The 17,656-nt window shown below is 46.3% G+C and overlaps 1 protein-coding gene across 1 annotated transcript in view; it reads left to right on the plus strand.

The window, feature by feature from the left end:
* Positions 1 to 230: 230 nt before the first annotated feature.
* Positions 231 to 17,656, plus strand: part of LOC122400276 (homeotic protein distal-less) — a 118,757-nt gene continuing 101,331 nt past the window's right edge. Inside the window, exons 1-2 of the mRNA XM_043401644.1 lie at positions 231 to 1,835; positions 11,756 to 11,979. Coding sequence (XP_043257579.1) covers positions 1,340 to 1,835; positions 11,756 to 11,979 — 720 coding nt within the window. The 5' untranslated portion in view covers positions 231 to 1,339. The remainder of the gene's footprint in view (positions 1,836 to 11,755; positions 11,980 to 17,656) is intronic.

The raw sequence follows: 17,656 nt of genomic DNA on the forward strand, positions 1-17,656 counted from the left end.
GTAAACGGTGACCGCCCACGCGGACACCATAATGGCCTCCGCGCGACCAATGAGTCGGTTCGACGTCACGGGCGCGCAGTGGGGATAAGCGAGGCGCGCCAATCGGACGGCGTTGAAACGGCCGCGAGAGGCGTGGTCTCCTGTGGCGCCACCGCGGCGATTTTCAGAAACCGCGCACCGGGCTCCGGGGAGAGGCTCTGGCTTCATTATGTATCATTATACCGGTCCGCGCCGCGCGGTGTGCACTGCAGTTACTGGGCCAGGCGCGCGTGTGTGCTCTTCTCTCTTCCTCGTCGTCCGATCTCGTCCGTTCTTCTTTGCTTCTTCTTCTTCTTCTTTCTCTCTACGCTGGCCGGGCGTATCGTCGCGGCCGTTCTCGTCGTCACCAGGTCGGGCATCCACGATGCTCCATCGCGAATAATCACCGCGACGCGCGTGTAAAAAGCACTTGCTGGTTGCTGATCGAGCGTGCGCGCGCGCGCACGCGTGTGTCATCGGCGACGTGCAATTAAATCAGGGCTACGCAGTTCTCGCGAGTGTGCTGTCACCAGTGGCCACCGACAGATTATCGGTTCCCGTCGGAGAAGCTGGACCGACTCCGATTGTCCAGGATCGATCAGCCGCGTACCAACGGTCAGTGCCGCGACCGTGGCGCGTATCCGTCGACGGAACGTCATCCGCGGGTCAAAACAGTGACGGCGACGTTTCCATCGGCGATCGGGAAGAAGATCGGTCAGTGAAAAGAACCGGTACGCGTCGATGGACAGTTCGATATCGTCCAGCGACGTACGAAGCTACTCGTGGCTGACTATTCTGTGCGGTTGTCGAGCAACGATCCTTGGATTCCCGTCGCGAACAGCTACGCGGGTGAAGTGCTTAGTGATCTGACAATAGCAAACTCGAACTCGAACGCGAAGGAATTCAGAAACAGTGAACACGTGTGATCGTGTGGATGATCCTACGTCTATCCCAACAGTGATACACCCAGGACGAACGAGAGGACTAGTCCCGCAACGATCGGACAAATCTTCGTGAATCAAATGTCGACCGTTCGTATCTCCAAGTCCAGGACGCCGTGCCCGTAGTCAGTATCCACGGTCGACCAGCGTGAAATAGAGGCCCCAAGATTCGGGCCCCGTACGGCATTCGCGCGACGGCGGCGGCGGCGACGACGTCGTCGGCGAGTTTGTCCGCGAGAACCGTGGGCTGTGGCGGCGGCATCGACGTCGCGACTAAGGTGGAGCGTCCGGGCAGCACGACGACGCTCAACTTCACGGACCTGGGGAGCCCATTCGGGGCGGGCGACCCCTGTCCGTCCAGCACCCCGACCCCGAACAGCATGTCGGGCGGCGGTGGACCGTCGGTCGGCGGCGGTGGCGGTGCTGGCGGCGGCGGAGGCGGCGGCGGCGGTTCCGACATGGAGCAGCATCTTCATCACACGGGCCTGGGCTCGGTGACACCAGGACCCCAGGGTGGAAACGGCGGCGACAGCACCGCGTCCAGCACCCCGGTATCCCAAAGCGGCAAGTCCGCGTTCATCGAGCTGCAGCACAATAATCTGTACAATCCCGCCAGCCTGCGCGGCGGTTACCCCGGCGGGCACAACGTCCCCGGTGCCCATCAGTTCTCGCACCAGGTTGGCGCGCTGGGCCATCAGACGTCCGGGCCCGGCAGCGGGAACCAGCAGCACGCAGAGGCAGGATTCCCCAGTCCCAGGTCCGCGCTAGCCGGATATCCGTTCGCGCCCATGCACCAGCACAACGCCTACGGATATCACTTGGGATCGTACGCGCCCCAGTGCCCCTCGCCGCCCAAGGACGGTGAGTACCCTAACTGTATGTATTCGCAGCCTTTTTTATTCCTATTCTATTATAGACGATAATTAACCTAGATCCCGGGATCGAAATCGCCAGTTCGCCGCTTCCGTTCGGTCGTCTTTTACGGCTCGATAATTTCGATAAGCAAAGACCAACGATTGGACTTGGAACGACCTTCTCTCTAGCCGACGTTTTGATCCTCTGCTTTGGATCGTCTTTCACATAAGTCGCTCTAGGTTCGAGAACAAGTTTAATAAGATCGTCCGGGGTTAATTGCTTTCGCGCGGGGAAGACGATAAGGATGATCGGAGCGTATAGCTTGACTGGCTTGTGTCATCCGATACCGGTTAAACGTAATTAGACTGTGGAAGGACGATCGACTTTAATCGAGTCCAAGGATCTTATTTGGCTCGAGCGAAGGATCGAGAAATTCGGAGTATATCGAGTGGAAGCAGTGTTCAGTGATTTCTAGGGCCCGGGAATCATCGAAGAGTCTACGATGAAGTTCTGTGTGACTTTTGTTTACGGATATCATAAAGAACGTGAAATTTTTGACAATGTTTCGATTCCTCTATGTTGTGTGTGTTTTTCAACGATGGGGATTCACCGTAGGCTCTTCGAAACATTAGGTTGTAAGGCGAAGAAAAATCGAGAAACCGTCGTGCCAGCTCTACTTTCGCGTACCGCTCGAAGTTACGAAGAATGCACTTAAGCGATGTTCGCGATGCGGTAGCAATTCATCTTCTCATTCATAAAATGCGTTTTTATGATAGTAATGGCGTTAGTCATTAGTTTATGCAACATGGGATCCTGACCAACGGTGAACTAATCTTTTGCAAATATTCTGATCAATAAATACTCTTAGAGGTTTTCAACAATATTTTTAATTTACTTTTGAACATTCTGCCAGATATTGACAGAATTTGCAATCCACCTTGTAGTGCTGGTTATACCTAATCAAACGTCTCCGTTCGCCAGTGAATTTTAATCCAAATGGTCAGTTGTTTCACAACTTTTTCAATCAAGAAATCCTTTGTAATCAGAAATAAATCAAAAACTCTCAAAACTCTTTTATAAAATTCCGAGACCATGCTTGCAATGTTTCGTGGATCGAAAGAATTTGTAAAAATAATCTGACGTTCGTACAGCGTCAAGCAACAAAGACATAGCAGTTATTTAATGAAGACACGATAGAGAAGTTGCTGTAAATAAGCATAAACATTGAAATGTCATAGGGAGCACAACTCGCGTAATTAATGTGTTTCATCCTTGTCTTCTTCGAACGACGATCTGTTTCACAAGTAATTATTCAGGAAGTCGTTTTTAAAGCCTATGGAAAGTGTAGTAGAACTGAGTAACCATAAAACTGTTGCTACAGAGAAGGAACAACTCAACAGTATCTCGTTCGCCAAGGATGCGTCCGCACACAATGGTGGAAAATGACTGTTTTAGGTACTCTCGCAGAAAGGAAAATTGTTACGGAACGCGTTAGCTGGTGTTCCCTCGTAGAAACAGTTACGATTTCTTCCTTTTCCTAGGTTTTACTCGTATTTTTTGATCAATTTCTCGAATAATTCCGAAACGGGTAGTGGTTCGAAAAAGACAGAATTGCACTCGAGGTTTAGAACTTCGGTCGTGTTTATTATAACTTTCATATCGCATCTAAACTGAGTAACATGATGAAGTATTAGGGGGTAACATATTTTTAGATTAAAATAAAATTTTAGTATTATCCTGTGCTATCCTGTGCTATGTTAGTAATTTTTCAAGTATACAGTGAGACAGAATTCCCAAGGAGTAGTCGAAATGTGTAATTGTGAAATTGTAAAAGTAAATTTGATCATAACTGACGGTGAAATTAAATATTTGAGAGTTTATTTATGTTCATTTACAACGAGGTCCGTGCCAGTGAATAACATCAGTGATTGCTTGAACAATTTGCTCCACGCGTTTCCGCCATCTTGTAAGAATACCGCATTTTCATGGTTACTCTTGCCGATGTTCAGTTTCCTTTAAAATTCCAATGTGCTTTGGTAGTACGTATAAATAAATATGATCCACCATTTTCATTTATTTTGAATTTTCCCGGTGCAAAAAGTTTCTCAAGACCACTGAAATTCTTGCGCGGCAAAGAGTCAGTCTGAAGGAACGATTAGCGAAGAAGAAGAAATAAATTCTGTTATCTCTGAAGAAAGAATTAATGCAGGCGAAACTAATTATGACAGTGATTATGGAGATGTAAGCATTATTCATGCTTCTCTTACACTATTTTACATGGTAATGGACTACTTTTCTTAATAATTCATTACGTTCGTTATCAGAATATGATTCAAAGTAAATAATGATTTATATAACAGTGATGTTTGTAATTTACTACGAGTACTTGGACACTATATGACAGACGCTATAAGATAATAACGCGATTCTATTGTAATTCACGTACAAGTAATTACATCTCTCTACTGTATTTATACAATTCAACATTTTCTCTGTAATTTTTTATTATCAAATCACAATGTTTGAAAGATGGTCACCGAAAACGTTCGATACGGTTCTCTTTGCTCGATCGTTTCTCGCAATTTTGTCAACATCGATCGCGTAAGAAACCGGCGGTGTTGTCTTCTGGTGGAATTCGTCAAGTGACATACGGCCTTCCAATGCCAAAAGGTTCTCCACCCCTGGTCTATGCTGATTCCTTGCCGCGGCTGTTCCAGAAAAAAAAGGAGCGAAAACGGAAGAGGGAATCTAGAGTAGCAGGTAGCGGTCGGTCGTCGGCCTGCCCGCGGACGGGCACAATAACGCCGGGAAGCGGAATAAGATATACGGGCTAGGAAAGAGAATCCTCTCAGGGACCCGAAAAAGTCCCGCAAAGCGGCTAACGAACGAAACAAAAAGCCCCCGGCTGAACGAGAACAGTCGCGGGCTGGCCGTGTCCTCGAGAGGCGCTTCCAGATACATTCAGTCCGCCAGATACGCGACTGTTCTTCTTTTCTTCCGTTGCTTCTTCCAACCTACTCTTGGAATCGCATTAGCGCGACGGATCGCGACTTTTCTTTCGTGCGTGAAATCGCTAGTCAGGCTAATTATCGTTTCTCGTTTACCAGGCGGTCTTTCTTCGCGTCGATCATCCAGCCTCGAGGATGCATCCCACCGCAATACATATTATTTTATTTTGGAATCAGTTTAATTCTTTCAAAAATATACCAGAATTCTAACACCTTGCACTGCATTCAGAGGGTTGGTTTTTAGTTTCTAAATTGTTTTACGTACGAGCAAATTAAGGTAGCGCCAGACTAATCATCGTTATCTCTTGGCGTAAAACTTCCCTTCTCAATACGAATTATTTTGTTAAAAATAAATGCCTCGATTCTTTACAAAATATAACGGAATTCTAACGCCTTGCACTGCATTCAGAGGGTTGGTTTTTAGTTTCTAAATTGTTTTACGTACGAGCAAATTAAGGTAGCGCCAGACTAATCATCGTTATCTCTTGGCGTAAAACTTCCCTTCTCAATACGAATTATTTTGTTAAAAATAAATGCCTCGATTCTTTACAAAATATAACGGAATTCTAACGCTTTGCACTGCATTCAGAGGGTTGGTTTTTAGTTTCTAAATTGTTTTACGTACGAGCAAATTAAGGTAGCACCAGACTAATCATCGTTATCTCTTGGCGTAAAACTTCCCTTCTCAATACGAATTAATTTGTTAAAAATAAATGCTTCGATTCTTTACAAAATATAACGGAATTCTAACGCCTTGCACTGCTTTCGGAGGGTTGGTTTTTAGTTTCTAAATTGTTTTACGTACGAGCAAATTAAGGTAGCGCCAGACTAATCATCGTTATCTCTTGGCGTAAAACTTCCCTTCTCAATACGAATTATTTTGTTAAAAATAAATGCATCTATTCTTTCCAAAATATAACGGAATTCTAACGCCTTACACTGTCTTCGTTGATGTTCAGTTTCAAAATTGTTTCGAAGAAATTAAGGTAGCGAGTTACCAGTCAGGCTGATCAACGTTTCTCGGGTTGCTAGAGACTTTTTCCTAGCGTCAAACTTCCAGAACGAAGCATCGATCGGGTTCGAGACTCGCTGACCTTAACAGAAAAAGAGTATCGCTTCTCGATGTCCGATTAAAATCAGTGATTCGAGCATTTGCCGTCGACATTGTGACTCCCGTCGTTGATATCGCGCCGGTTTCCTTGATCGAACCGTCATCCTCGACACGGGCGCGTAGATGAACGGGATTCGCGATAGGAAAGAGCAGCGAGGAAAGAACAAATTGATCCGTATTTGCATGTTTCGAAGGATCCTCCGTCGGCTGGCGACAGTCCCGCGAACCCCTAGCGTTGCGTAAATTAATAATGAACGCGGAGTTTTTCTTCCTCTCCACCTGTCTCCTGCTCTTGGAAACGTCCAGGGTCCGGCGTCTTTGCATTATGAAAACCACGAACACATTTGCTGGACGGAACCACCCCCTTGCGCGGTTAGAACTGCAAGAGCATCGGTTATAGGCAATCCCGAGGCCAGCAGGCTTGTCGAAATTACCAAGGAAAAAGGAAGAGAATGTCGAGCATGGGAAAGGGTTCGTCCTTACGCGAACGGTTCTCCCTTCGTCGAAGAATCTTGCAAACGATCGTGTCCCCTCTGCACTCTCGGTGATATTTTCTTTTTCTCCCGTACGGCGATTTGAAAAGTTGTCCCGCCGTTTGAACAATCATGTGCCATCGAAGGGTTGCGATCGCGTTTTGATGCGTTCGTGATCACCGGTACACGGTCCTCCGGATAGATTACAGGTCATTTTCTTTAGCCGATATAACAATTTATCCGCGTTCGGTTTTCATAAATCATTGCGCGGACCAGAAAAGGGCTCTTGAAACATTGAACTATGAAGAAAAAAGGTATCGTGCATATTCTACAGATTGGAATTCTGGGACATTATAAAATCATAATAATTCATAGAAATTACCATTTCGTCCAGATTGTAAGCATCCATTTCATTTCAACGTTGTCGTTTTCTAAAGTTAGGAAATTTAATTATAAAGTTATAGGTCGGGTCATTTGAATTGGACGATGGTGAAACTATTACAATTTTAATTTTTTCGTGATTTTAAAACATTCGTTGTCAAATATACTTCGTGGATAATTGTCTGTAAAACAAACCGTTGCGAAAAGAATTGTAATCCAAAAAACTTCAGACGCGTCTAATGCAGCTTTCCCATCGCATGTCAATTTAGAACGTATTTTTTTCCCTCGTGTCACAACGTCAACGACCCTTTTGATCTTCTTCGCGTTTCCCAGAGTGCTTTCAATACCAAACAATTGTGGAGTGGTCACGTGTCACAACTTGGCCTGGGAGAGTTTAAGTAATTTAACACTTGAATATTTGACAGGTGCACGAACGCTAGGTACACAAACTTACTCGTATATTTATTTTATTTTAAGATAACGTCGTGCAATGATGAATAACTATTTATCCGATCAAATAAACGAATCAAATTTTACCCGTCTCTGGTTTCCATCTGCTATCGTTTCTCCGTTATCGTTTTAATTAATCGTAACATTGTTAATAATAAATTCATGCAATGGTTTCGCGCGGGCAATAAATTGCAAGAATCCAACAACGACACGATTCAATTAGATCCAATTAGCGTGTCGAGGTTCGGCGCTGTTGTTTCTGGGTGACGGCGACACGCTGATGGAGGCGATTGGATTAATTAAATAATAAATATCGTTTTGGAATCACGATCGAGCTAATTACCAAGGAGCACGCTATTGTTTGCACATCCTCCTCGCGGTATGGGCACCCGCTGTTCCGTTATTCGTGACTTTGTGAATTTCCAACGCGCCTAGAAGAGTTTATAAATGTTTCGATTTAAATTATACCTTTTCTTCGTGGAGTGTCCAGTGGCTTGGTCTCAGTTTTCGAAGACAAAACGACGTACAGAAGTCGTTATTTAGTCGGGTCTGAAAGCACAAACGACACGTTCTACTTTGTAACGAGCTTCACGCGTGTTTCGAATTATATTTGCTGAAAGATTCAAGCAGTCCAAACGTGTTCGGTGGTACCGAGATCCATTCCAGGCGCTTCTCGGTCGACGATGCCCAAATACAGCGGTCTCCTCGATTGTTGAACGCGCACAGGCGACAAATGGACCAGCCATTAACATTGTTGCGTTTAGTCCAGCCTTGTTCCCGTCATCGGCCAAGAACGGTCCCTGACGTTTCAAGGAGCCACGAACCAGAATCCAATTAGCCAGGGGGTGCCTCGTACTTTTACCGAGTTCTACATTAGTCACCGACCTGCCGGCTACGGAACCAGAGAGGCCAAATTAATCCGGAACGGTTCAAAGACAATGGCGCCTTCTCGAGTCTCGGGGCAGCCGCCGGGTTAGGGTGATGGATTAGGTATTAAACGGTTGTTTTCACAAGGATTAGGAGCGCCGAGCCGTAGCACTCCCGTACCAGGGATCGGGCTAGATCCCGACGGGAGGGCCTTGGACCTCGGGGATGGTGGTGACGACGACGACTGGAAGCCAGGGCTCTTGAGGATTTGCGCGGAAGTCGTGTTTTCTCCGGCGTAGATACATCCGTAGATATCGTGCGGTTCTCGCTGAACCGGATCCTGGGAATTCGTTCGTCCCCCAGCTGACAATGAGAAAAGTAGGGTTCGAACGCTCGTCACGCAAAGTGCACCGTGTGCTGCTCCGCAGGCCACGACGATAAACTGTTCGTCCGACTCTTGCTTTTTCATCGCGTTTCGCGGAACTTCGCGTCCCCGCCGACGAATTCCTGCTTTTCTGGTCCTCCTCCTCCCTCTCTCCCTCCTCCTACGGGGCGAGTCGCGGAATCGCGGGAACGCTCGAGAAAAGTTTTTCCACCGACCCCGAACGTTCGAGAAATTAGACTGGACCACGCGTACAACGATGATTCTTTGAATGAACCCCAGACGTGATTCGTAAGTTGAACGTTTTTATCCCTCATGGAGTCAGTGAAGCGTGAAGGACAACATTTAAAAAACGATACGAACTGGAAGGCGATGATTCGTAGAAGAGACAATACTTGTTTTCTCATATTGTGCTCTTTTTTGGTTGTCGATTATGGCCGTCGGTAAAAGATAAAGGCGATTTCGAGAGTGAACGATATCGTTGTGTTTAAATATCAGGTTTCGAATTTCGCCTGCGATGTATGATAGATGAACATGTCAACTCTGGAGTAGTGTTCACTTTACGAATCATTACTGAATTAGGTATATTTTTGTAACTACATTCTACCGCAACATTTAAATTTGAAATGTTTCATAACGAGTGCAAATGCGAATCTCGTCGATAGAGAAATTACAAGGTTTTCCAATGTATAAACAAGTTCATGAAATAATCTGTAAAGTATCGAAAATGCGTATTACCGATTTACTAGTCGATCCATATGGTGTCCAGTGGTTGACCCCTTTCAAGAAGCGCCGTTTCACATTATATTTAAGGGTTAAAACCTACAATTTAGCGAAGAAAGGAGCTTTCTTGATTTTTATTTCGTCATAAAGCGATCCCTTTGCGTCGCTGGTATCGTGATGTCGGCGGATATAGGTCAATAAATTGCTACCTATCGGAGCGATTATTCGCGGGAATAATCGGGGTTGGATCGATTTCGTGCACGCGCGAATCGCGCGACTTCGAAAACAGGGTGGTGGACGTACGCCGCGTACAAAGGGAGCCCAAGAACGCACCGACGTTCGCAAATGACCCGTGTGAATTACGGTAAAGTAGTAGGTTCAGGCGGTCGAGTTGTTTTCAGCGACTGCTTTGCATACTGTTGCTGCGTCCGACGACTATAACCTCTTACCAGTCGCGAACGGTGGCAAGAAAAATTGTATATCGTTAAACACGGCACCTTCTACCGGAGAACGCTGCTCGAGGGTTTATGTACTTCTGTCGGTCGGAGTTGCATCAAACGCTGTGATTAGGTGCGCTCGGACTGTTCGTAATCAATGGCAGCGCGGCAGTAAATTCATTGTATCGAGCGTGATTGGTGATAAGAGGGCAATTCGCGTCAATCTAACGATACATATTTCTCTTCGTCGTTTCCTTCGTTCGCGATTTATAGGCGTAATGTCGATGCGCGCGTTTTTCTCAAACGTCCAGTCGGAGACAGAGAAACATATTAACTTCTTTTGCTTATCGACCTATCCGATAAATTAATTAATAGGGTTGACAAAGACGTTTGAATTTTATTCGCGGCGTACGAGTATTCTTCGTTCGAACAGTACCAGTCCTACTATTTGCCAGATACCCGATGACATAACTTCGAAAAACGATAAACAAACGACGGCCAACGTTTATCGCGTCCACCTAGAAAGCATCGTCGCGCGACAGGTCTAATCTATTCGACGATGCGATACACGACGAAAGGGTGAAATCGTTTCATCGACCCAGAGGACACCGGTAACCTTAACGATCAAAACGAAGCTAGGTCTCGTCCATTTTTAAGGGTGTAAATGAAAATTCCATGGTCTCAGGTCGCGATCGATCTTGAAACTCGTTGATCTAAGGGTCAGGTCTCCACGCCCCCCTTTCCCCCCACACTTGAATGCCGGTGACACGGGTAGCAATAAATCACGAGAATCATACGGCGTATGCACGTATGCATGTCCGGCCGTTCGCCATAAATTACGTTAATTAATAGTCACGCTTATTATCACACAGCGAAAGGTTCCGCGGGCAGAGGCGCAGCCCCGGTGTTACGTTACGCGGATAATTCCGAGTTTCGTCGTCGACATCTCACTCCTGCGGACCAACAAAACCCCCACCCACCCCTTACGCCACGCCTAGCGTCACGATTTATGGTGGATTTTCTCGCGTTTCCTTGAAAATAACAACGGGTCCCCGACCGTCGGAAAATGACAAGGCAGCCTGTTTGGATTTCTAAATGACTGTGTTACGTTCAAGGATTCACACCGCGCCGCGTTACGGCTACATTGTAATTAGGGTATAAACATAATGGCGTGATCGCGTCGACGATAGCGTCGCCGGCTGGCACGATGCGTTTACTCAGTCAGCGCGTAATTATTTTAACATTAATTTATAACAATTTCTTTTTTTCCTCTTTTATTTGCTATTCTACTTTAATTAATTACGTCGTAGTTAGCGCCACGATATTGTTCGCGGCGATAGGGATCGGCCGGCGAATTACGCGGGTTCAACGATGATTTATCGCCTCGAACGTCTTGTCCTGGCGAGTTCGATGCTTCGCCGGTCCTGGCGTACGTTCCACCCTTGCTTCGTTTAATTTTATTTATTTAGCAATTTATTTCGTTCGCGAAGAGAGAACCAGCACACGCAAGAATTAGTATTAATGCACGCGACTATAATTCAATGCGTTCTTCGACTTATACACTGCAGATTTCATTGTTTCATTGTACATTGCTGGCTCTTTCGAAAATACCAGTGTTTTTCGAACAATCTCAAATTCACAATAGATTTTAAATGGTCCAAACAGTAGCCATCCGGTGAGTGTTAGACACACGGGATCATTCGAGTCCGATGACCGTACAATATCGATCTGAGAGTCTTTGCGCTTGGTTGCCAGTTTCTAGTATTATTTTTAGATTCATAGATCAAACTTTAACGTTTAATACAGTAGTTATCTTTTCTGATATAACTCCTTTAAGAATAAGCAGAAATTAGTGAGAACGTTGTACCCTGTAATTTGAGAGGGGTAGCTTGAAAACGAAAGAATATAAGAAATATTTCGACTAATTTTAGCGCGTAGATTCACTCGGATGTATTTGTAGATTCTGCGGCTTCCGGTCTCCGCGTCGATATGTGAGGTTTCCGTTCGCGTCGCGCCGGTGGTCAGGTTTCAGTTGCATTTCTCTTTAGTTCGTACGCCACCGGTGACGAGGACTCTGAAAGTTGATGTTAGGGTGGTGCATGTTCGCAGACCTCTCGCCGCTGGGCGACAAGGGCGGCAGCCTCGTCGACGAGCTCGGCGGCGGTGGCGGCGGTTCCCTGAGGAACGGCAAGGGCAAGAAGATGAGGAAACCGCGAACAATCTACAGCAGTCTGCAGCTGCAGCAGCTCAACAGGCGGTTCCAGAGGACGCAGTACCTGGCGCTGCCAGAGAGAGCTGAGCTCGCGGCGAGCCTGGGACTCACGCAAACGCAGGTCAGTCTCGTTTCTTTCCGTTCTTTTCCTGTGATCGATTCGCGCGAACCGCTGGCCAACCCCCTCGAACGATGTTCTCACGTGCAACGAACGAAATTCATGCAACGCTTGGATATATGCCGGTCTCGTCACGCGAATCAATGCGAGCACGTCGTTCCGTGACTCCTTGCGCTCCGTAGTTTATTGTATTCGCGCGGTTATCGCGGTAATTAGGCTTTGTTCGCGGTGAAAATTTTATACGGTTTATGGTAACGGGAGTATCGCTGAAAAATCGCTCGAGCGAACAGCGATCACTTCAGGGGTTGCAGAGTGTGGCGAAAAAGATCTCGCGATACTTTGCTATAACTACGTGAAAATTGGAGTACAATGGAACTTTGTTTACTCCAATTTCTCCGTTAGATTTACCTTGTTTACCATCTGTTTATCGCTGCCCTGTTGGTGGTTTTGCGATGGGAAGTTTAACTTTTAAAAATATTCTCTAGACTCCAAAGAACGTGTTGAAATCATTTAAGTATATTATATTTAATCGTAGTTCGTCTCGCTGGAACGAGCGATATATTTAACCCTCGGGCGATTACGACCCACAGGGAAAGCAACGAATAGTGCATATTATCAATGAACATAGAAATATCAACCGCGAAGAAGTGGTATAAATTTTGATACCGCGTTGTAACTGTGATTCGTGCAACAGGACGAAAGTCTAGATAAATTATTTCTGCACGTTTTCTACTATTACGTGTTAATAAACGGAACATTATATATCTCCCAAGCGTATGAAATACTGTTACGTCGACTGGTCTCGATACTCTGGTCAGATACATATAAAGTAACCTTAAGCAACTCCATTATTTTTGTACCGAAAACGTATTACGTATCACGAAGAATTACGTACTTCTCGAGCACACGACACGTGCATGTAAATATAACTTTGATAAACTATTCTACATAGCCTGTAGAGGCCACGATAGGACTTGATTCCTTTGGTTTGTAATACCGAACAGTGCGCGACAAAGTTTTAACAGTTACTGGACAGGCCTCCAAATCGGAAATAGAGGACGTTCGTTGGAAAAGGTAGAAATGAGGTTCGCGAAATGTTTGAAAGGTCACACGGAGTCTCGCGTTCACCCCTGTCGGGTGAACTCACGAGGAGATCCTGTTGCACGGACGGTCCGGCGTAACAGGACCCTCGATGGACGGCATCTGTCAGCATTATCGGCACAAATGACTTTACTAAATCACCGATCCGCCACGCCCTGGACATCGGGGATAGGGTTGCCGGTAGCGTCCAGCGGTGTACGAGGAAAGGAGAACCCAACGGGAGAGACTAACGAGACGCTCGTAAATATTCCGCGGACTGTTTCAGGCTTTTCACGACCGACGACTGGTTCGCGCGATCGTCGGAAGACTTTCCGCTAATTACCCCTGGCTGGTTTCCAATTAACGATTTATTAAGCCGTGCGGGGGAACCGCGGTCAAAAGCTAATTGGGCGCTGGTCGTCCAGGAGCCATGAATTTCTCGCGAATAGTCCCACGGTTTCCAATTACCGATTTATTAGACTGTAATCGTGCCTCTGAGTTAATTGGAGCGAACCTCCGCAGGACCGCGAATCCTCATCTTGGCCTCGTGCGTTGACGATTTATCGAGAAGCTCGGGGATCACGATCACCGGAGGGGCCAATTACGCGTTCGATCATCTTATTCAATTGTTCGTTGTCGACGAGGCACGAAATCTGGAGCACGACTTGGAAAAATATGATTTCTACAATGGGTCAGGGAACTCTCAGGATGATCTTACGCGTTGGTGTGGATAGAACGGAATCGAATATTGTTAAGTTTATATTTAAACTACTTTGTTAACAGACGAGGTTGACTGCAAATAGACAAGCCGAAAAAAAATTTTTAGAAAAAGTTTACCGATCCCAGATGTTGTTAGAGAAAGGACTCTGTGGAAAAAATGGCGCTAGTAGTGCCATCGATGGTGATGGAGATTGATTTAACCGCTCGCGACCCCTCGATCCCGAAGACGTCAAAAGGCTAAAGGCTTTCTCATAGGTACGCGCTTGGTGGTACGTAACCGAGTATCGCGTAATCACGGGATAACTGGCTGTCGTGGCTTGTTGATGTCATCGCAGGGGGTCCCGGACCGGATAATTTCATTAGTCTGAGCACCGCGGGAGTCGGTTTCCCTTCTCCCCATTGAGAGAATCGAGTCGCAACGCAAGCTGATGAGTAATCGCACCATCGCGTCAGGTTGTTTGCAAAATAACCACGTTCTCTCGTTGATTTTGAAAAGAGCATCCGGGGCAACTGTGATAGATCTGCATACACTCCGTTCGTGAACGCTCGTTAACCCTAGGAGGGCCCCGCAGCCTCGTCACGATTACATTCTCGGCAACTCCTGCTCTACGTACACCAGATATTTCTTAAATTATCAACCCCACCGATAGGTTACCAGCGTTTACATTATCTCTTAAATTGGTATTCGGGCCACAGTTCCCTCAGAAACCAGTCGTGCATTTTAATTAATTGATCCATAGGGGTTCATCTTTTACTGACAATTGTTAATATCGTCGATATTCCTGAAAAACAAGACAAACGTCCGCGTTTTCTTTTTTCTTCTCACCGCGGGGTAGTTGTTGGGCAAACCCAGAATCCGTAGAGGTTTCGCGCAACACGTTTGACGGTTATTCCCCGCGCGTATCGAAGGTCCGTGGCAACGCGGCGAGTCGCATGGAAGCTAGCGGCCGGCGCATCTCTCCAGGGTGCAGCGTGCATAATCTGTAATCGGCCAATCAAGGCGTTCGAGCAAGCGCCTCTGCCTGCACTGTTGGCCCAGCTACCGTCGCATCGGGTTTCTTGTCATCGCCAGCAACATGGCGCCTGCAGCCTTCAGACTCTTCCATCTTCCCTTTGGTCGCTGGGTCTCCTCCTCCCGCTTCGGTGGCCGTCGGATCTTCGCTCTCTCTTTCCCTTTCTGTCTCTGTTTCGCCAGCGTCTTCTTACTCGTGAGCGTCCGCGTCCGCGTCCCTCCCCCTCCGTTACCACTGGCGTTCAGACTTCTCCACGGAAAACGACGAAAACGAGGGTTGAAGGAACGAGAGTAGTGAGGCCACGCATCTCTTTTTCTTCGGGGCTTCAATTTGAGGACGCGGTGGCTTATAGCGTTTCGTGCCGCCGCTGTATGCGAACGAGGGGAACAGAGGGGGCGCAGGGTGGGACGGGGAACGGGGGTAGGGCAGCGGAAGAGGGGTGGGGGAGGGGGCAAGAAAGACAGGGCGTACTTGTGCACGCGAAGTGCACACCGTTGCGAACCGTCTCGCGTGTACGTGCAAGGGGGATAGACACGTAGAACGCGGACACGTAGGTACCCAACAGAGACCGTCTGCGCGTTCCTGCCACGTACCTTGGGCGTGGTGGTTCCTTTTTCTTCGTCTTCGCCGACCAACGTGGCCGATCTCTCCTCATTGGCCCCGGGAATGCCAACGCGTCGAAACGAGATTCGAAAGTCGCGCAGGAGGGAAGCGGACACGCGAAGTGAATTCGAAATCTGAATCCTCGGCCAACCACCGTCGCCCAAAACCGTTTCTCCGGGTCTCAGGCTCCGGGTTCTGCTCGGGTTAGGGTTAGGGTGAACGCTCCCCAAGGGTTCTAGATGTTGCGTCGCCAGGAGCCCGCTCGGAACTTGGTTCCTCGCTTAATTTCTATTTTTTACAATTCTCAAGATAGTTACCAGGGTTAAGACACCTGTTCACGAGCGTGATCTTAAAATTTCAAAAAATTTACATGCAAGGGTTTCCAAAGGTAACGATGGATCCGACACTCTTTGATTTTCACCGTAATTTCACGTAAATGTAATTTTAAAAATTCTATTACATTTATCGAGCCACAAATAACTCTAGGCACCTGAAAAATATTTTCTTACCTGAATAGCATGGTGTATGAAGGGGTTAAGGATTAAAACCACTGTCCTGCTCTTGTTCCCCAACGCTGACGTCGTCGCGCAAATCGAAACAAACCCGGTCTCGGATTCTTCGTGTCTCGTTATTTATTATTGATAACGACGATGGAGAAAGACCTACGCCTAATATCCCGTGTCGTCATTGGCGAACGATCGAATCGACCTATCCTCTTTGACATCGATCAGTTAACTCCTATGGTCCGGGAATAAGATAATGCTGTCACTCAAGGGGCGACATATAAAACCGTTCATCGATCGCGGTGCGACGCCTTTCTTGCAGGGCTCTATGACTGCAAACGCGAGAATACCAGCAAGATTTTTACCATCTTATTAAAAGTTACTCTCGTACTCACTGGACACAAATATTTATAGAATTTTTATAAATCTATTCTTAACGATTCCAAGTATAGACAACTTTTATTATTTAATAAGACGTTTCGGCCTCTTTGGGTTTCACAGTGATCCTGATTCCGTTTGTTCATAAATTTTTAAAATCGTTTTACTAGGTCAGAACATTAGAATATGCTGCGGTGAACTTGTTCGCTCGGCTCTTCGAGGTCTATATTGACGTGGAAACTCGGTGTTCAGGGACACGAATAAACCGTAACGGAACATTGTCTTATGCAATACTTTTTCTACCAGCATAGACATCTTCGGCGTCTCTCAAACGCGACTAATAAGTAGCTCGTATCACGCAGCGAATCGCGAATCAAGGTCTCGCTGATGAAGCACGCAATGGATCGTGCTCGATCCGTGGAAAAGCTAACCGTCGCGACGCGTCGTCCTCGTGGAAACTCACCGTGCAGGGCAGATCAGCGCGTAGATTACCGAGTTGGGCAAATTTTATTCGCGAATAACGCACAAAAATTTCAGATTCGTTCGTAAATTAGAAGCCATTTTTTCGAAGCAGATGTCTGTAGTTTCTGTTTTGTTATTTCTGTTTTCTTGGTAGGGAAAATAATTTTTTAATTCAATCCAATGACCGAGATCTTCGCGCACGAACAAGGAAGAAGGTAAAAAAGGAAAGCGTTGACGAAAAACCACTAGCTAGAGAACAGTGGTAACGATCGACGATGAGATCGAAGAGATCAAAGGAATCGATCTCACCATGGGTAAGAAACGAATTGGCCCAAATCACGTTCCGTTATGGTTTATTCGCGTCCCTGAGTTGCGAGTTTTGCTTATTTAGACCTAGAAAGGCAAATAGATTCATTAAAGAACGAAGTAACGTCTTGATTGATCTATTCGATCTGAAATCATTTTAAAAATTTGTGAACAATCGATACAAGGTTAAATTACAACGCATGTATCTGGGTATCTTGAGTCCAAACATCGACGCGTAAACACGTTAGAAACATAAGGTGTTGTTTCTTTCCATCGTGCACTTTTTGCTGCAAGTGTCATTTAATGACAGTCGATGGCAAGAACTGACCCGAGACTATATTTTTCTCCTCAGACTGCTTGCTAGTGACGTATTGTTGACTACTGGTGAAGCTATCTTATTTACAAAATAGAATACTGTAGCCAAACTTTCGGGAAACATTCCTTACACCTAGATTATATTTTTTCCAGTCACTGCATCGATAATATTCGCTCGATTTTAATTTCTCAGTGTAAGAGAAACCTTTGTACAAACCATATTCAGCGTCTAAGTTCCATGAACTCTGTCAGAGCTACCCCGTCTCTAACAAAGAGAACTATCAAACGAAACTTAGCGCA

This window comes from Colletes gigas, unplaced genomic scaffold (genome assembly GCF_013123115.1).
Source record: "Colletes gigas isolate AHSC1104 unplaced genomic scaffold, ASM1312311v1 Colletes_gigas_Sc00016, whole genome shotgun sequence".
NCBI lineage: Eukaryota > Metazoa > Arthropoda > Insecta > Hymenoptera > Colletidae > Colletes > Colletes gigas.